The 22,392-nt window shown below is 27.7% G+C and overlaps 1 protein-coding gene across 2 annotated transcripts in view; it reads right to left on the bottom strand.

The window, feature by feature from the left end:
• Positions 1-325: 325 nt before the first annotated feature.
• Positions 326-22,392, bottom strand: part of LOC136081949 (arrestin domain-containing protein 3-like) — a 65,916-nt gene continuing 43,849 nt past the window's right edge. Inside the window, exons 3-6 of one of the 2 annotated variants that reach the window (XM_065800402.1) lie at positions 17,405-17,572; positions 7,286-7,474; positions 5,175-5,444; positions 326-805 (exon numbers count right to left, since the gene is read on the bottom strand). In XM_065800402.1, coding sequence (XP_065656474.1) covers positions 696-805; positions 5,175-5,444; positions 7,286-7,474; positions 17,405-17,572 — 737 coding nt within the window. In that variant the 3' untranslated portion in view covers positions 326-695. The remainder of the gene's footprint in view (positions 806-5,174; positions 5,445-7,285; positions 7,475-17,404; positions 17,573-22,392) is intronic. The other variant, XM_065800403.1, reaches the window with a different exon arrangement.

Raw genomic sequence — 22,392 nt, 5'->3', positions numbered from 1 at the left:
GATAAAAGTTTTTAAAAACTTCATTAAATACTTTTAAAAATAGGTGAAAATTGTGTCCATACAAAAGCTAAAATCGAGTGCAAAACTCAAAGAACCATCTATTAGATTCTAGGTAACTCCATACCTGTGTAGTACAGTACAACAGGTTGGATACAGGTAGTCAATTTAAAATGGCTTCTAAATAATAAAATACATAATAGTTTTTTTTGATTAATGAGAAAAACACGCGAGTGTTATAAAAACTTTATTGATGCCAGAGGCTTAAAAAAAAAAAAGACGCTTAAAGCGCTTCGGGCACTAATGGATATGTAGAAATTAAAACAAATTTTTATTTAACTTTTAAAAAAAAACATTGCTAGGAAAATATATGAAAAATAAAATAACATATTTTTTGTTAATTTGATTATAAAAAAAATAATTAAATGCATCTTATATAACTTTTTTTTCTTCATGTTGGCAGGAGAAACAAAAGACTGTTGTTTAAAATGCAAAGGATATCTATTATATGCTACTTTCAGCTACTTGCAAACGGTAAACTTTTCTTTTGCTAAGGAGCTCTATGATAATTTATTGCACAAACCAAACGCGTTTTTGTGGTTGAATCTTTCTTGTACTTAAACGTTCATTTTTGAATGATATTTTTATTTTTTTACAAATTCGCTTAAGAAATCAAATTATGCTTATCTACATAAAAGTCATAGTTTATTCATTGAGCCATAGTTCTTGGGAGGAGGTTGAGATAATAACTTCGGATTTACTGGTTGTTGATCAATAACTGGAGAAAGCTGATTGGTATCTGCTAAACCTAATAATACAAAATTATTTAAAATTTATTTTAATCACCATAAGTACACAGTATGAAAAATCCAAATATTGCTTACTAATGTTAAAACTTATCAATAGTTAAATTTTCTTTTCTGCCCTATATTTTCCTAACATTCTGAAAAAAATACTTTTACAAAATTAACCATAGCATAAAAACTTTTTTTACATTATCATGCAGAAGTTACGTTATAAAATTTCATGCAGTGTTACATATCTAGTCTTTCAAAGTAAATAAAATGTCTTCCATAGAAATGATGTAAACATAAATTAGACACAATTTGATGTTGGTAAAATTCAATGTCAATCAAAAATCGCCATAAAAAACAGACACATTTTACCAAAAGATAGGAAAAAATTGTTACAGTTTTTTCACACTATTAAATTTTTATCGAGACATTTTATTTTGATCCATCAGTAAGTAATTCTCTAGTAATCCAGAAAATTTGGGAAACTAGTTACCAAATAAGCAACCAAACAAGCATTGTGATGGTGTATCTATGACTAAAGATTTTTTGACTTAAAAATTTTATGCAAGGCTATTGCCCTCTCTTTTTAGTGGAATATTTTAGACAACATTGCAAAAGGCTAGAAAATATGCTAACAGAAGATTAACTTGAAGAAACTAACAGAAAGTTAACAAGAAACATGCTAACAGTTTTTTCTTAAGTCAAGACTACCATCTACTACTGCAAATCGGTGCTTTTTAATTGCCAGTTTATGCAATTAAAAAGCACCGATTTGCAGTGTTGCTATAAGATGGTAAGATCTCCTCAAAGCTGTTTCATATTAAGATCTTTTTCTACCTATCATAAATGGCTCAGGTACTTATTGTACCTCAATCATGTATGTCGAACAAATCATGTATGTTTATCATACCGCTTGTGATTTAAAAATGCGTCAAAAATAGGGCTACAAAAGATAGCGTGAAAGACTGTGCTGCCATGCACGGTTACAGGAACAAATAATTTGTTGAGGTTTCATTTATATTGTGAGATGCTCAGATCGAAAAATAAGCTGGACAAAAACAATATCCTACTACGTTTACCATGTAGCCCTTGATAGCCTGATTTATAGCCCTTGATAGCCTGATTAAAACTCAGAGGACCAACGAGTATTTATTTGTTCAGGTGAACGTGTTGGCTTCTACTGCTTTTTGAGTAAATCAAAAACAAGGCAAAATGAGAGAAAAAAAATTCAAATATATGTTGAACTCCAAAAGATTTAAGAATAAAGGATATAAAATCTTTAATAAAAAATAAATCACATTAGCAAAAAGACCGCATATTCTAAGAGATAAAGCTACGAGAGCATAGCTAATTAAATTAATTCATGCATCTTATAATTCTACTGGCTCTGAAAAAGCTGATACCAGGAAATTTTTAACAGCTGCACCAAAAGCAGTTCTATAAGCATTGATGGCCATAGTGAGATCAGTATGATTGGTGGGCTATCCTGCTACAAAAAGTTTAGCACTGATCAGTCTTAAGCGGCTAGTGACTGAGCTGCTTTGAATGCAGCAAACAGTGTGTCTTTTTTCTCGAACTTTCAAGAAGCGTGTTTGCAAATTGATAATGGCTTGTGCTGCAATTATTATTTCTAACAGAAAAATGCTTGTGCTGGTACAGAGAGAGTGATATAACTCCAATTAAAGAATAACTTATAATACTGATAAATAATAGGCTTGCTTCTAAGGCTGAACACTGATTTTCGTCAATATCAGGCCTCACTTAAAACAACTCATTGTACACAGAAGCCAAAGTGATGATACCCATGTCATTTCTTTTATATTAGCTCCTGCTCTATATTTAAATTGGATTTTTTTTTTTTTTTTTTTTTTTTTCTCGTTATTCACCTCCTCAAGGCCATGAAGGCCACTACAGATGAGGAGGCTACTCAATAGTGGTTATAACCCTCTCTCAACTCTATAACTCCGAAACACGAACCTCGACAAACAAGGCCGCTGCGCGGAGAAACAAGTTGAGCGCGGTACTACCAGGGACGTGGTAGTACCAGGGACGTGGTAGTATTTAAGCATAATTTTGGGACATAGATGGTAGGGTTGACCACGGAGATTTTGCTTAGCCTCCTTTTCTGATGAGATCTATTTCCATTTTGCAATATTTTAACATGTCAGTCAAATGTCACTATTTTATGAAGTGCAATACCGATCAGTACTTCATTATGAGCCGCTTTCATAAATGTACTCATCTGATTAGTGCTATTACCAGCCATTATACTATACATATATATTTCAATATATACTTTTAAAAAAATTAATATTATTGCAAGAGAAAATATTTTTCTTAAGTACCTTTACCAAATAGACAACTGATGACTATTGAATTATGAGAGGAAATATATGGGGTGCGTTATAAGAGGAAATATATGGGGTGCGTTATAAGAGAAAATAAATGGGATGGATTTTGACCTTAGCTCAAACACTAGCTCTAAAGAATTTAAAAAAACTCTTTCGCGTCGGGCTGATCAGTTTGGATCAGTATCAAGAAGGCATATGGAAAGTAGTGTTAGTATCACAACTTAAGCTGAAACTCTCGCAAGAGAGGAAAATTAAAAAATTACTTCATTTGGCCAAAAACCAAACTAAATTAGAAAATTTCTTCACATAAATCCCTCCTAACCTTTAGTCACTTGATGATCTCTTATATAGCTTGTTTTGAGAAGTGGGGATGAAATAATTGAAGTTGACAGATGGTATTTGGGATTGGTATTGAGAAATGGAAAAATGGAAATATTAATGGGAAAATATCAGAGGAACCACCAGCTCTTGTAGAGCCTATTATCTTCATGCTGAATTTTGAGTTCAATAGTGTACAACCTCCTGAATCAACTAAACTGCGTGGCTGGGCGAACCACTCTAGCAAGACTGTAAAATGCATAAAGAAGCAAGAGCTATTCCTATTGAAATAGAAAAACACAGATTTGAGCTTGATGAAGTTTTCGGCTTAAGCAAGTCACGCTAGTCAGTATCAAAGAGCTCTAAGAAATGACAAAAGGATCTCACAAAACTGGACCCTGCGATGCTGCCAATGAAAATTGCACAACAAGGTTTAATACAGCCAATGCTGGGTGTGCTTGCTAGTCGTTTCTTAAAAGTCAACCTTAAAATCTCTTAACCTGAGTTTTACCAAAAACATTTATGTCTCATGTTATGTCTCTTCTTTGAGAGCTGGTACGGTAGGTTAGATCAACATCGAGGTAAACTGAAATTAGATTTGTCTCTAGCAAATTGCAACTGGTCTCAACCAACTCATTACTGTTAATGCTCAAAAAGCAAAAGATGATATTTCTACTGACCTCATCATCTCTGCATCACTTTCTAGCGGCAGAACACACCCACTCACATTTACAGGCATACCTGCTAAGTTTGTCTTCACAGTTGAAGATCACCTTGAAATTGAACCTAATGTGAGTAGCATTGTAACGAACAACTGCTGAGAGAGCCTATTTACAGCATTACAAAATCAGGATGCAAATCTGGGTTTTGCACAATGCTGTTGCACAATGTTTTGCACAATGTTTTGCACAATGTTTTGTATATTAATGCACAATATTTAGCGTATTGTTGAACAATGTTTAGTATGTTGTGGCATAACGTTTGTTATTTTGTTGAACAATTTTTATTATTTTTTCAACAATGTTTAGTATGTGTTTTATTCTATAAAAAGAAAAAAAGAGAAAATTACAAAAATAATTTGGCGTTTGATGTTGAGTAGATTAAAATAAGAACCAGGTTGACAGTAAATGGTGACACTGTACCCAAAACAATCTGCATTATTACAGTTGGATCAAGTAGGTTTCCAAAAGAAACATCTATTTCAACACACAATTCATACCAAAAATATAAAGGAATGTTTCAGGAAATAGTTACAAAAATATATATATTTTTAAAGTCAATTATAAAATATGAATTGTGAAGGTTTTAGATACAAATGCATAATTTTAAGGTAGCACCAGAGCCAACTTAGTAACCCTAAACAAAAATCTGTTAATTTTTTGAAATAATAAATCATTTGATTATGTTTCTGGTTCAGACTAACGAGGCCTGTTTCCTTTTTTTTTACTAAAGTTTGTTTTACTCAGAGTATATAAATTAATTTTGGGCATGTTTTCCTTTTTTTAAGGTGTACTAATTTAATGATTATGATCTTTTTTTGAACAAGTCACAAAGAATAATAAAAACCATAATATATAAAGAACAAAAAAGTAAAAATATTTTATGTTGTTGTACAATATTTATTGTGTTGTTGGACAATTTTTATTTTTTCACACAATGTTTAGTACGTATTTTACTCTCTCTATATATAAAAGAAGGATATTAAAAAACTAACTTGGTGTTTGATTTTGAAGTACAGGATTTGTTTGACATTCAATAGATTGAGAATTAAGACAAGGTGCAGATTTTGATAATAAATGTTGCACTGTACCCATAACAACAATAATTTTTGCAGTAAGGTTAGATCCCCAAGAAACATTTATTTCAACAGACAACTCATACCAGACTTTGATTACACTAGATTTAAAACTAGTGGGACAAGTTGCAGGAATTAAAAAAGGCTGATTTTCCCAGAAGCAAGACTGTCCTTTTGGTATTGATCGAGCTAAGTTGAAACTTATTTAGATAAACAACAATAGCGAAAAAAGTTTAAACTATATATATATACACTTATGTGTTTGCTTATATATGTGTATGTGTATGTGTGTGTATATGTTTTATGCAAGTATATGTGTTTGTATGCATGCGTTTATGTATGTATATGTATATGTGTATATTTGTGTGCATGTGTATATACATGCATGTGTGTGTATATGTGTATGTATATGTATATGTGTATATTTGTGTATGTATATACATGTGTATGTATATGTATATGTGTATAGTTGTGTGCATGTGTATATATGTATATTTGTGTGCATGTATATATGTATGTATATCATGCATGTATACAATACAGGAGGATATAAGTAAATGTGTTTATATGTATATGTATACATATATACATATATATATATATACATATATATATATATATATATATATATATATATATATGTATTTATATATTTGTGTGTGTACTAACACTATTATCATTATTATTATTAATACTACTATTAGCATTAACGATATACTTATTAGCTTTTATTTGCAAGGTTTTTGTTAAGATAAGTACATGTACTATTTGCAAACCACCATGAATGTAACAACTACTTAAGAAAAATATTAACTGATTAAATAATATCCAGATTCTAGAATCAGATAAACTTCATTCTAAAGTTCAGAGTCCCAAATTATTGCATTTTGGTTATTGACAATTTAAACTTTTTCTCTGCTGATGCAAGCCATTAAAACAAATTATGATTAGGTATAATATATTGTTAACAAGTATTTTAAGTGATCAAAACAAGTTATATTTACTACTTTTATCAAAAAGTTTTATACTATACTTACTAAATATGTTTAATTACTTTATTAATTAAAATTTGTTTTTTTACTTTTTTTCGTTAAACTAGTTTTTAAAATGACTTATAAAGTTTTACTAATTTTTATTTTAAGAGTCTTATCTGCTAATGATTTACTAAACTATTACTATTTTATTTTTATAAATTATTTCTATAAACTACTACTGACAGTTTTATTTTTATAAGTTATTACTGAAAGATTTTTCTATAAATTATTTCTGATAGTTTTATTTTTATTAGTTATTACTGATAGTTTGATTTCTATAAATTATTTCTGATAGTTTTATTTCTATAAATTATTACTGATAGCTTTTATACTGATAGATTTCTATAAATTTTTATAGTTTATAAATTAGATAGTTTCATTTTTATAAATTTTGTTTGCATGAGTTTGATTATTTTATTTTTGAAATAAAAAAAATAATAAGAAGAAGAAAAAGGTAAAAAAAAAAAAATTGAAAAATCTGTTAACTAATTTTATGCTTTATTACAACAAGTTATATTTATTGTATCACTGCTAAAATAATTAAAAATAATAACAACGATAGCACTAAGTAAAAAAAAGTAAAAATGCTTTACTAACTATTGAAAAAATAAAAACTCTTGTTTTAGCGTTTCACTAGATTAGTGACTTCAGTCACAATTAACTCTTGTATTAAAACTCTTGTTTTAGCGTAATCATTAAATCTACTGCACCTATCTAATCAACTTATACTACTGTACAAAACTGAAAAAAACTAAAATAAAATGATACAAATATTATCAATACATTAAAAAAAAAACATTGAAACAAATCGGTGGTGACAATGGTTTTATATTTAATATTCTTTGGTACTACAGCTAAAAGTCACTGGATTAGTGACTTCAGTCACAATTCACTAGATAAAAAACTTTAAATGCTAGTTGACATACTAATGTAATCTTGCAGTGCAAATTGAAATCATATTGTACAAAAGTTAATTATTTAATTGCAAGTACCTACCACTTTTCATTATAGCAATTTTTTCAGAAGTTGTCTTGAATTTTTTGAAAACTATTGCTTTACCACAATATTCTACATGTCGGTAGAGTTTTGCTATCATTCCGTTCATGTCAGTAGTAGTGTTGTTTTGAACCTTAGCAGTTATCAATATATGTTCACCTGGACAATAAGCTCTTCGATCAATACTTACTGAAATGAAATAATTTTATTAAAATACTCTAATGGGACAAACGAGGATTAATTACCCCAACAGACATGGAAAAAAAAAGGTCATGTAATAGAGAAATTCATAACTTGTTAGCTAACCATAGTTAAAACATGTTTAATCATATGATATTTTTTAATTGTTTTGAACTCCAATATATGCAGAATAAAGTTTCTTCGGCATATATCAGAATCCAAAACAATTTAAAAATCTAAAAGGTAAAATTTATTTTAGCAATGTTGAGCTAGCAAACAGACAAAGTCCTGATATAAACAAACATTTAGATACTGAAGTGATTGCTTCTGCAAACTTTAAAACTGTAGCCTTAATTATTTAACTTAATAATGTCTTTTGTATTGGAATGTGCAGTTACACAAATGCAAAACATCTTGTATAAGATATAAACTGTTTTAACTTTATTAGCAAAAATAAACTTTTTAATGGAAATGAGGACTAAAACAAACTTAAATAATTCTTAATTACTGTACTTAAAGAACAAAATTATGTTGTGAAATAAGAAAATTATGTTGTGAAATATTTCTGTACAACCACTGCTTATTTCAGTACACAATGAAGTACTAAAATGAACATAAAAAAATAATAATCAATAATTAGAAGCACAACTAAAAAAACTTTAAAAAGATTCATTTTGCTATTTTTTTGTTAATTCATGAGTGCATTCTACAGTTAGATAAAACCTATATACGAATTGTAGTTTTTTATTTCGTTTTATTTTTAGCATGATTATGTGATTAACTCTTCTAAAGACCTATATTGATATACTGATAAAGGCTTTATTTATCAATAATATACTAATCTGAATATCAGGCCTTGTTACAAAATTTCGCTGCATAAAGAAAACGCTAAACGCATTTTAAAGTAACTCAACTTAGCTTACATATTTATATTGTTATAGGTTAAATTGCATTATTGTTATTTTCAAACTGCATTAAGAATCATTAAAATAATTTTTTCTTTCTATTATTTAACTTTTTACAGTTTTAATAGTGAAACAAAAGTTACAAATAAAATCTAAACTCATATTTAAAATAGATTTTAATTTTTTTTTTTAAAACGTTTTAAAAATCTATTGTTTGCTGTATTAATAAACCAAAACTAAACTGTAATATATTACACTTTAGTTTTGGTTATTTTATGCTGACTATTAACCTGTCGATCTTCATTGTTTGCATATGCTTCTTTATTTTCCTTCAGGTCATTTGAAAATTAGGTCGCATTTCTGTGGATAGTACTTTGTAAATGCCGAGAAAGGCCATCTTTTTTAATTTCTAGTGTCCTGTTTATATAACGTAATGCGGATGTTCTTACGGCTCCTTTAGTATTGGCCAAGATATTATCTTGATAAAGCACAGATACATTACAGAAGATTTTTACAACATACATAATTCCATTCTCTTCAGCAGTTTCTGTACAAAAAATTTCTGACAGATTCCATTTTTTAAAAGTTTTCAAAGTGACTCTGTTTTTATTCAAAATGTTATCCATTTGATAAATAATGATAATGTGATAAACTTTAAAAAATTTTAGAAAGAATAATTATTCATTATGTGAAAGCCATAGTAAACAAAAAACCCCTTATAAAAAAATTGTCATAAGGAAATTACAAATAACTATCATAAGCTTTACTAAAAATAAGTTGCTGTTTTCTTTTTTTTAAAGCAATTCTAGTCTAGAAACAAATTTAAGGCGCATTAAACGATAGCCAACATTACTAAGTGTAATAATTATTTAACTTTAAATTATAAATATTGCAGCCTCATGTGTCTTTAATTTTTTTCCAAATGAGGCCCGTATAAAATTTTCTTATCCATTAGTTATTAACTAGGTAACATTTTAGTTGTGAGCAATCTAACAGTTCCCGTTACCAAAGAAAGATCCATAAAATCATTGTGATTACAGGGAAAACATAAACTAAATAGTATCGTTTTTTTCGTAAGTATTTGTAATAAATATTAAATTTTTGTATAATTTTTATAAATATCATTAAGGAGGTAATTTGAGTTTAAATAATCGAGAAACCAAATCTGGTCAATCATTTGCAATCTAACCCGGATATAAATTTTCAGTCATATCACGCCATTTTGGGTTGAAATTAAAAGAAATAAAAAGATCTGTTTTTTTTTTTGTTTTTTTTTTGTAATAGTTGTTACAATTTTCATTTATTTATAACTAAAATTTAATATTACTTTACAGTTTTAAACAGTGCTTAAGCAAAGCAAAAAAAACTATCAACAACTTTTTTTTAAAGAACTTGACTTTGGTAAAATATTTGTCAACTACTCATAAACTTGTTCAACATTTCTAATCGACATTCTTTTTATGATTAATCTAAAAAAGTTATTGATAATAGAAAAACTTCGAAAATGCAACTTTGACACTAAAAAGTCATTTATTTCATAATTTTTAAGTTTAATGTTGACACTTCCCTCTTCTTAAGGAGGATAGGGTGTTGCGGGAAGGGCGACAACCCCCTTCTCACATTACCCGTGAATTCGGCCCTGGGTCTTGCTAATTGATAATTAGGCAATATACTAATCTAAAAAGTACCTATGATTAACTTAAATAATCTAAGTTAATCATAAGTACTTTTTTTAAGTATTTTTTTAAATTAAATATGATGAAAAGTTTAAACTTAAAACACTTTATTTTCTTGAATTCATTTTTAATTAAAAAAAATTATTAAACAAACTTTTTTTTTTTAACTAAAAATCAATTAGTTCACAAAGTTCACAATTAGTGCCAAACAAATATTTCTCTAAATCAAACCATTATATCTCTTAACTTGTCCCTTACTGAAAGGATGATATGAAATAGGATTACTTGTTGCATTTCCTTTCTGCGTAAAGCAAGTTTTTAATTTATCACAAACTAATGATGACCCTCTGTCAGAATAAGTGTATGTTGGAAAACCACAAAAAGAGAATATTTAAATTAGCCATTTCACAACCATTGTTAAAATGATCTAGAAATGGGAAAACAAATGGATACCGGGAATATTAATCAATACCTTTAAATAAATATATATTTCTAGAACTAGCTGGCGATGGTCCTTTAAAATCTATGCTAAAATGATTCATTGGGCCTATGGATTTGGTAAACTCACTGATATTTGCAAATCAATAAAACATTTGTTAATTCTGAACAAATATGACAGTTACAACAAACTTTCTTGACCTCTGTTGAAAAAGATAAGATTTTATATTTAACAAGGTGAAGCATACAAGTGACTCCTAGATGACATAGAAAGTTATGTATATCACTTACGTTTGTTTGAGGATGATGTTTCAAGGTAGCTGAGGCTGCTACCACTGATGTATCACATTTTACAACAAAAGGTAACCTCTCATTGATAGAACTTAAAGTGGAGATGTAAAGTTCTTGTTTAAATAATTGAAAGACTTCAAGTACTTTACTACTTATCAAAACAATTTAACATTATTTAAAGGTCAAACTTTATTAGCAAAAAAAGGAAAACACTTAGAGTAATAAGAAAATATACAAAGTTCAATAAAATGATAAAACGTCAGAGGGAGATAGTAGTAAATCTAATGGACGTAATTGTTCAGCATCCGGTTTTGTTGTTACGACCAATGCAATAACCAAGAATATTGATCAAAGAAACTGAAGCAACAGATTTTGATTCATTTAACCTTTAGCATCAGAATTGAGAAGCATTTTGAAACCATTGGCATTTTTCATAATGATGTGCCTGACCATAGTCAATTATTTTTTCTTCCTTAACAAACATGTCCATAGATCTTTGGAACATAGACACATCATTAGTTACTCCAATTGGAATCCTGCAAAATTGAAACAATTTACTATTAGCCTCAAATGCTGTATACTTTTTGTCTGAATCCTGTATAGGAATTTGGTGATTAGCACTTTTCAAGTCAAAAGTAAAGGAGTGGATACGCTTTTAATGTTTTCCGAGACACTAAATTAAACATTATTATACATTAAACCATATACTTTAAAGTTGACAGACCAACAACATACTAATTAGACTCCATTGTTGTTAAGGCCACAGAGATTTTTCTTTTATTGGGTAATGTTTTTATATCTGAACTACAAGAATCAATTAGTGCAGTTAATAATTCATCATTAATTCTGACAACAACAGATGCATAAGAGAGGCTTAATAGAGAACCACTAAAATTTTTATCATTTTCGTAGTGACAATGAATGTGCTTATTAAAATTGTATCCAGGGTCAAAAGACACCAGATTGGGGTCTGGGGTACATGTCCTACTTTTTTAAAGCAAAATCTTGCAATAGATTTAACCTTCAAGACAAACTACCATCCAGACAAACAAGAGCCATAAAGTTTTCTAGTATTTATGTAGTCCTAATGAACACGTGTTAAAATTGTTTCCAAGGCAGATGACTGAGGGTCTATTGGGCTAGGGCACTTGGGGCTATGCCCCACTTATTTTCTCAAAAAAAAAAAATTTATTTTTTATTTTTAACAAAGTAAATATAACTTTGAAATATTGTCTTCAAAGATTTTTTTGTTCCATTCAGTTTTCCATTCTATATTTAATGATCTTTCTTGAAATATCTTAAGAAAGTTCACATGTTCATGAGAATTTTGATTTGCAAATATATGGATTATAAACAGTCATCTATCTAAATGTAATGGTATTAAAAGAACTTTACATTGTATAACTGAAAACTTTATGAATTAAAAAAAAATGGATATTTTTTAATGCTAAAATATTAACAGCAAGTTGTTTAGTTAACTAAAATCCAACAGTAAAAAAAAAATTCTGTCATAACATCAATAAAAACATTAATAAGAAATACTTAATCATTAAAAGAATCATTATTTCAATTAGTATTTTCTAATTCTAAAATGGTAATACTAACATGTACAGGTAATTCTCGGTAAGCGGAATACAGGTTTACTAAAAGTTTTATTATCTTGAACTGTTTTCCATAGTTAAAACCAAAAGCAATTGTTTTTCTTTACTTAAATCAAACATTTGTTCAGTTACACTGTTTTCCTCGGTCCCTTGGAGGTTAGTGTTAATAGAATTTTCTGTACTTTTTTAAAACATTTAAAGAAAGATCATTAAATAAAGAATTATCCAGCCTTATGGACACTCTGGTTGTCTCTACTGGACACAATTTTAATGTGCACGTTCATTGGCACTACTGATATGTCAAAAGTTTCAAAGTTCTAGTTAGTCTGAAAGGTAGTAAACAATCAAATATTCTACTACAAAAAAGTGGGGACCATGCCCCATTATTCAAATATGGAAATCCATATACTTATTACTTATAGATCAAAGTTCTTATATTTTCTGAAAGATCAATGAATATAAAATGTTCTTATTTTATTTTTCTTTAAGCAATTCATTAAAAAAAGTATTTAGATGTTTTTCTTAAGGATTCAACTTTAAAGTTGTTTGGTCTAATAATTTTTCAATCCCCCTAATCTCTCTTACTTAAAAAGTAAAAATTCAAAAAAAAAACTACTTGTTTACGGTAACGTGAACAAATGTAATTAATTACATTCTACCTCACACACACACTCACACATACCTTCAGAATTAGAAAAAATGACGTCGGCAATAAATTGCCAACCTCAAAATGTTAGAGGTCAGCATTAGGACAGCAAAAAATTATTGGCACAAAGAGGTTACCATAAAACATAAAAACGAGGTGGGTGATTATTCGCCGACCTCAAACAATTTAAGGTTGGCAGTTAGCTGTTCGAAGGACTGACACATACACAGATACATGCTGCAATATAATTTTTTTAATCCATAATGCCCATATTTCTCACAAGGCAACAAACTTTTTTTCCAGTAAAGCATCCCCAGACCATGAATGACCCACCACCATGGTTGACTGTTGAGATCACGATTTGTTTTATGATGTGTTGTTCTCCAGTTAAATGACTAATATATTGTCAACACTTTCCTCCAAAAATTTTAAATCTTCATTCATCAGCAAACAAGACTTAAGACCATTGTTGAATTATCCAATCTTCATGTTTTTCTTCCCATTTTAATCTTTTAATTTTATTAAGCTTGAGTAGTAATTTTATTGGCAGCAAAGCATCTTTTCAAACCGTAATTTCGAAGAAATTGTTTTACAGTTAAAACAGATACTAGTGTTTCCCGCATAGTATTAAGTTCTTGAAAAATTTTGAAAGCAGTTTGAGTACGATCACTTTTACTTTGAACGCAGATAAATTTGTGTATGTGGCTAGGCCTCCCCTAATGATGACAACTTTGATTACACCCACTTTTCTTTGCAACCCTTTCATAACTGCATTATGAGAAACATTGGTTTTAGAAGTAATTTTTCGTATTTAATAACCTTGTGTATTGCAAAAACAGCTTGTTTTTCTACACTTAGCTCTACTTACCTATTTTTTGTCAATCAAAACAAAAAATATATACTTGTCTTAAATTTTAATACTAGGAAAAAACACTTTAAATTGTTTTAACGTTCATAATAATTATTCTATGAACATTACAATATTTAACAAAAACAATGTTTCGATTTCTTACTGTATAAAAAAACTATAAAGTGAAAAAAACAACAGTGACAAAAGGTTAATTAAGTTGGTTTTACTGCAAAATATATACAATTGCTACAATAAAACATAACAAATATTACACTAAAATATAATTAAAGTATTTATTATTGTAATGATGATAAATCTATACTCTATGAACATAAATATATGTATGAATCTCATTTTCAAAATGTCAGAAACAAAATTTTAAAATTAATGTTATGCAAGTTTTTAATGGAAGGAGCTTCAATTTTTGAATAAAATTGCATAGAGTTGAAAAATAAAGCAAGTGAACTAAAACTTTTGACTGGTAGTGCATATATATATATATATATATATATATATATATATATATATATATATATATATATATATATATATATATATATATATATATATATATATATATATATATATACATATATATATATATATATATATATATATACATATATATATATATATATATATATATATATATATATATATATATATATATATATAAATTATTTGCCAAAAAAACAAACCAATAAAAAAACAAACAATTCCTTACAAAATAGAAAATATTTAAGATTCAAAACAAAACTTAAAAAACTCAAACTTAAGGCAAAAATTACTTTTTGTTACATTAAGAAGTATTTTAAAACTTATCTTTTAAACCGTTTTATTAAAGTTATCCCTTATTATTGTTTAATGAGTGAGTAAACTTTATTTACATGATTGAAAAGTGTTATATATATTATTTTTTAATTGTATAAACATTTTTTCCAAAAAAGTGCAAAAAAATGTTTAAAAAATTCTTTTTAAAATAGTATTTTTTAATTATTTCACGCTCGGATTAGTAAGTCAACTTTAAAAAAAAACTTTTAAACAATTCTTTTCAAAAATAGAAACAAAAAAATAATTAAATAAAGCAATTAAATCTTGCTATTGCACAATGACTCAGATCAAGTAAAAAGCGGCAAAAATTACCTAACTATTAACAACATGTACATTAAGCTTATACTATACATCAAAATAGGGATTTTAGGGTCAAAGAATTCAAATTAGTAACTTAAAATTATATTCACATCCACTAAATACCCGTACAACACTCATGTACGCGTAGAAATGCGCGTTAGAGGACTTTAATATTTGTAAATACTATTTTTAGTAAAAAATTTAGCTTCCTTGACCCAAAATATAATATTATTTTATTATTTCATACATTAAACAAGCGCGAAGTTACAAAATGCAAGCAGACACGTAACCAAGCGCATTTTGAGTCTTTAACACACACAAAAAAATGCACAATTCATTATACAAAATAAACAAGTCATAGTATTAAATTCTTTTCACAATTTAAATTAATAACAAGTTCAATACATCTGGAGGCAAAATCTTCCTTGATAACTTCTGTGTTTTACAAATGAAATGCTTGAGACTTTTGGAAAAAAGGTAGTGTATCTGATCTTTCATAGTGTCAATTCTCTATATTTTTGTAGTGTGATGCAACCTTACATTTCAGATTTGCTTGTTTAGACTTTCCTGAGCTTTTTCAGAGTATTGGGCAATTGGCAAATCAAATTGCTTTGAAATGGAACAACCATGTATCAGAATTTTGTGAACAATGGGTGACATTATATGCCAACAATCTTTATTAACTATAACTTTAGCTGTATCAGTACATTAAACTTCAAATTGATTAATACTGATATGGCACCCAGAGGATATTGTAATAAGGATAATGTGCATTCTTTTTATAACTTCTGAATATAATTTTATTTACATCTGATTATACCACAGTAAAACTGCGTTTAGCAGAGCTTAAATTATGGTTGAGAGAATGCAATTTTCCAGACAATGTTATTGAAAAAGCATTTCATAATGCAAAAAGAGTATTTCTTTATAAAATATATTCCTTTTATTACATTTGTTATTTTGAAGAATAACAGAAATGTTTAAAAAATTATTTATATTTTAAATATTTTCTTTTTCAATTAATTATATGCCATAGTCAATTGCGATATAAATTTTGACTTGTTTAATTCAACGAGTGGCAATTAAAAATTTTTAATATCTTGATGTTTAGGCCATATGTTAAAACCATCACCAACATATTTAAAGTAGAACTGTTCAATATTTTGATCTTGGTCATATGAAAAAAATCTAGGAAAAAGTATAATTTCCTCTAAATATCCATCGAAAGAAATGCATAGTCTGGTGTAAAGTCTGTGCCCATTGCTGTACCTTTGGTGAAATAATTGGTTATTAAAGAGAAAATTAGTGTTTTTTAAAATAAAGGATGCTGATTTTATAATGAAATTGGTAATAGTTCTATCAGGTGTTAGGATTTTATGTTTTTCAACCCAGAATTTTAATAGGTTGACCTTTTACATCGTTTAATGGTTGCATTTCAATAAATATGGAACTATATTCTTGGATTTTTTTGATTATTTCTTTACATTTGTGAATTTCTGAATGATTAAAATGATTAATAAATGAATATTTATTAATCATTTTAAAAAGATTTTTGAAAACTAGTCTATCAGAATTTGAGTTTGTTTTTTCATACATAAATGATGAAGCTAGATGATCTTGATTGACAAGCTTATCACTTTAATATGTAGAGTCCATCAAAATTAAACTGCTACCTTTGTTTTCTTTTTTAATAACAATATCTTTTATTTTTTCAGCTTTTTCAGAATTTTTCTTTCTTACGATGAAATATAATCAACTATTAGATGTTTAATGGGATCTACTTAATCAATTTTTGAAATGATTTCATTGAGTTTAGGAAGAGTTGTTACAACATTATAATTAGATTTCTTCTTTAAAATACTAATATCACTATTTTGGGTTTCAAAAAATTTTTCTTTTAAATTAAGTTTTCGAGTGAATTGTCTAATATTTGAATTAATGTGTAAGAAATTACCTTAGGTTTTTGGGCAGAATTACAAACCTTTTGTTAGAAGTGATATTTAGAAAGTGGTCAGGTGCTTGTATTTTCTTGGGCATATTCTTGTCCAGTTTTTAAGGTGCGGTATTTATTAATTGGTCATAATTTATAATATTATTTGATAAAGAATTAAAGCTAGCAGAATTTTTTTTTATTTTTCTTTTGCTTTTTGATAGTTTAATTTAGAGTTTCTTGAATTGAGATAATCACGATTTTTATCAAAATTTGTTATTTTGTTTGTATATCATTGTATATCTATATCTACATTTATATATATATATATATATATATATATATATATATATATATATATATATATATATATATATATATATATATATATATATATATATATATATATATATATTTCTTAAAATAAAAAGAACAAAATAATAAACATTACAAAATATCTAAATGAGGTACCTGTAAGTTCTAATGGGCCAGAAGTGCAGCAACAGCATCCAACATTTTTGTGTGTTGAACCACTCGGTCTCACTGAGTTGTAAATTGGTAAATTTGTATCTATTAGCTCATGTACCCCAAATGCCGTTGTTGTTTTAAGGTTAACCTTCCATGGTTTATCAATTTCAGCTATATAAATTAGGAAAACAGTTATCAACACTATTTACTCCATAATCATGATCATCATTTTCATGGCTCCATTTTGATCAAATTTTGATCTTTGAAAAACAGTTTTGGAAGCAAAAAATTGTTTCTACTCCTTAAGTTGTTATATCAATTTTTACATTTTATTTAGCAAAACTGATTAAGTTCTTTTGTAATCGATTTAACAAATCCTTTAGGTTTTTACTTATTTGCTATTTTTATTAAAAAGCAAATAAATAAAGCAGTATTTTGTCTATTTCATAGATTATCCAGACCATATTTTTAAAATCTCTTCGGGTAAAGTATTCAGAAAAAATCTGAAATATATATTCCTCCTAATTTTGCTTTTAGCTGAGTTGTTTTATGTTATTGCAAACTTTTCTTAGATTGGTCTGAGTGATAAGTGAAAAAGCCTAAAAAAGATATGTATAGCAAGAATATATACCTAAACTTGAATGTATTGAAAACGTTTTGAATATACAGAAAAACTAAAAACATCATTATCTTTTTCCGGATTTTACTGGAGTTCCGGATGTTATTCTCAAAAAACTCCGGATGTTTTGAGAAAAACATCCGGAACTCCGTTAAAATCCGGAAAAAGATAATTTCTGCTATTTGCTTTTTATTAAAATAAAAACCAAATAAGTAAAATATTGTAGGAAATTACTTACATGTTGATTAGTTATTAAGAAAAGTGCAAAGGTGAAACATGAAAGGATACCTGTAAAGTCCCCTAAATTTTTACTATTTAAAAAATTTAATTAACAAAAAAATTTTAAATCCTAAATTTAAAATATTTTTATCATGTTAATTTTGAAAAAGGCCTTCTGTTTTTAATTGAGATATTGGAAAAATCTCTATGTAGATAATTTCCATTAATTTCAATACTATACTTTTAATAGATTAATTCAATGTCAATAAATCCTATTTTAGATAATATGCAATGTAAGTATTTTTTGAGGAAATTTAGTTTAAATAGTTTAATATTAACTCAAAAAGTTAGCTTATCTTATGTTTAGGTATATGTACCTATTTGTTAACAAATAGGTACATATACCTAAACATATTCAATACATTATATAATATATATTTAAATATTTAAAAAGAGGTTTAAAAAGATTCAAAACAATTTAAAGATCTAAGTTCATCTATTTATATTTTTTAATTCAAAATATATATACATTATATATATATATATATATATATATATATATATATATATATATATATATATATATATATATATATATATATATATATATATATATATATATATATATATATATATATCCCTATAAAATTTTTAAGTTTCGTTACGTAACGAAACCAGGTTACAATACGTGCAAAGTGTCCGTTCATCAAACTTGATAACGCAGTAAATGTTTGTTTATCATTGCCGTATTGCTAATTAACATATTTTCTTTTATTTTTCACTGTAAAATAGCTTCGTCTAAACTAGTTACTTTGTCAAGAAAAAAAAAAAGTTTTAAATAGCAGCGTTACGTCTCCATTGGCTTTTTTTTTAACATTTAAAAGTTTAACCCATTGAGGTGTTACGTAACGTAAAAAAAGCGCAATAAAATTATGTCCCAAACACATTTTTTTTTTTTAAGTTATGTTACGTTACGTCTTTTTGGTTGTAATTTTAAAAGTTTTAAAAAAACGTAACGTAACGTATAATAAAATCTATATTTGTGATATATTTTAATTATGTCTTAAATTTGAGACATCAATTCGCAACGTTACGTCTCAATTAGCTGCTTTTTTTTTAACTTTTAAAAGTGAAACCAATTGAGACGTAATCTAACGTAAAAAAAAGGTGCAATAAAAATACGTCTTAAATGAAGAATTTTTTACGTTAGGTTATGTCTCAATTGGTTGTATGAACGTTAGTGGTTGATGCAATTGGTTGTATTACGTTACAATCGGTTGCGTTACGCTATTGGTTGTATTGGCTACTCTCGAGTCTTTAATACAAGGGGGTGGGAATGAATAAAGGGTGGGTGGGAATTTTAGTCCCTAATTATTGCAACCGATTGAGTTTTAACGAAACTAGTAAAATGTTATAGGGGTATGATTAACGGACATTTTGCACGTATTGTAACCTGGTTTTGTTACGTAACAAAATATAAAATTTAATGCATTTTGCATTAAATTTTATGCATATTAAACAATTATCATAAAAATTAATCATTAAAAATTATCATTAAAAAATTATCATAAAACAGTTGTCAGAAAATGCACATTTGACCACAAGCTATGGTAGAACTAAGTAGTTTTAAAACTATTTAATTCAAGGTTAAAGGTTACATTCTCTTATTTTTAATTAAATATTAATTAAAAATAAAAGAATGTAACTTTAATTCTACTGAAATGATTATTTTTTAATTTTTAAGGCCAATTTTTACAGAATTTTTTTTTTAGTTTTGAAATTTTATTTTTCTGCTGATACCAAGTAAAAATGATTAAACTTGGGGGGAAAGTGGGAGGGGGTGGGAGGAAGGGGTTCTTAATAAACCTAGGGTGGGTGGAAAAATTTTCAAAAAGTTAATAAACGAAACCCCCTCCCCCCTTGAAATAAGGAATCAAGAGTACACTTGAAATTTGAGAAATCTGAAAATTATTAAATATATTATACTTAATGAATTTAAGATTTAATAAACATTGTTTAGGGATCACTGATCATATTTTTTTTCAAAGTGGTGTGGGAGATAATGTCTACTTACAAAATTTAGCCGGGTCGTGCTTACTTTTTAAGGTATTTACTAAATTAGAAAATCATTATTTCAGTAACCAAAAAATCAAAACTTCAGTGTAAAAAGGCTTTAAAAATTGTCGACATATTAATTTTTTTACCAAAGTATAAAACCTATATCAGCATAATAAACCGTATTGAAATTATGAAAAAACAGCTGTTAGAAAATGCGCATTTGACCGCAAGCCACGCTAAAATTAAATAGTTTTAAAACTATTCAGTTCTAGGCTAGAAGTAAATAGTTTTAAAACTATTTAATTCTAGCGTGGCTTGTGGTCAAATGCGCATTTCCTAACAACTCACAGTGGAGTACTTGACCGTAAAAGTCGATCAAAAATATTTTATTGAAGTTACCGAGAAAAAACAAAAAAACCTTTGAAGTTTCCGCAAAACATTTTTTTTTTTAAAGTGAAATATTTTAAAAATATATACGAGGCGTGTTCAAAAAATACCCGGAATTTTTAAATTTCGCGAGTTTGGAGAGTCCGAATGTCAGCATTTTTTTTTTGTGTTGGTATATATGCCCCTAAAGTATGGTAAAATTCTCAGCAATTTTCATTGCTTACTTTGTCTGTGGTAGTCGCTAAGGTTTGACATGTTTTTATGAGCTCGGCGATTTTTGCTTGTTTAAAAAATGGAAGAATTGAAGAGTCAAAGAACTTGTATTAAATTTTGTGTAAAAAATGAAATAAAGTGTTACAAAGTTTGTAAAATGTTACATAAGCCTATGGTGAGTCTGCTATGAAAAAAACAAGTGTTTACGAGTGGTATAAACGTGTCCAAGATGGCCGTGAAGACGTTGAAGATGACGAACGCTCCGGTCAACCCAGCACGTCAATAATCAATAAAAATGCAAAAAAAGTGAAAAATTTTTATAGTTATGAATGATCACTGAATGCCAATAAGAAAAGTTGTTAATGAAGTTGGCATATCAATTAGCTCGTGTCATAACATTTTTTCAAATGTTTTGGGCATGAAATGTTTAACAATGCTGTTTTACGCATGCGCGTTTGACATTATTATTTTAACTCTGCGAATTAAAATAATAAACTTAAAAATTCGTGGTTTATAATATAAAGTGCTAGCTATTAACCCATGCATTTAAAAAATATACGCAAGTCCTTCGCACCACAGGGCTACTAGGGACATGTTTGTCGTTGTCGTAGAAAATATATGTTATTTGTTGAAAATATATATTAACATATATTAGTAGTATTATGTAGTTGTAAGGAAACTCGCAGAAGACTAGGAAAAGTCTTTTCATCGAGAACCTTTTCGTCGATTATAATGGCGTAGTTCATCATGAGTTCTTACCACAAGGTCGAACGGTTAATAAGGAATTTTACCTTGAAGTTATGCGACGTTTACGTAAAGCAATCCGAAAAAAACGCATTCATTTCATGAAAGCGTTTTTTTGGGATCATCGTGGTGCAAAATTCATGGCTTTTGCACCACGATGATGCATCTGCTCACTTGTCTTGTTCATAATTTTTTGGCCAAAAACAACACCGTAGTTATGCCCCAACCTCCATATTCACCAGATATGGTTCTGTGTGACTTTTTCTTATTTACTAAAATGAAGAAAACCTTAAAAGGCCGTCGTTCCACAAGCATAGATGACATTAAAAGCGCATCGCTGCATGAACTAGAGGCTATCCCAAAGATCAAGTTTGAGAAGAGTTTCAAGATTTGGCAGAAGCGCTGGCACAAGTGCATAGTATCAAATAGGAATTACTTTGAAGGAGCAAACATTAATGTAGAAAAATAAATAAATACTTTTTCGAAAAAACGAAAATTCCGGGTTTTTTTGAACACACCTTGTATTTAACAATATTATTTGAAAATAAAAAAAGTATATTTATAAATATAAAAATATATATAGTTTAATTAAAATTAAATCTTTAAAAAAAGTTACAGAAAAAAATAATTTTTTCAAAATACACTGCTTGTGTAAATTCCATAAAAATATATTTATGGCACTTTAAGGCAGCTGTTTTTTTAAGAGTAACAAGAGTATAGATCAAGTCATCGAATGTTGAAAAAACAGCTT

Source organism: Hydra vulgaris, chromosome 06 (genome assembly GCF_038396675.1).
Source record: "Hydra vulgaris chromosome 06, alternate assembly HydraT2T_AEP".
Taxonomy (NCBI): Eukaryota; Metazoa; Cnidaria; class Hydrozoa; order Anthoathecata; family Hydridae; genus Hydra; species Hydra vulgaris.
The sequence above is the reverse complement of the archived record's forward strand: the minus strand, read 5'-3'. Positions and strand labels throughout refer to the sequence as shown.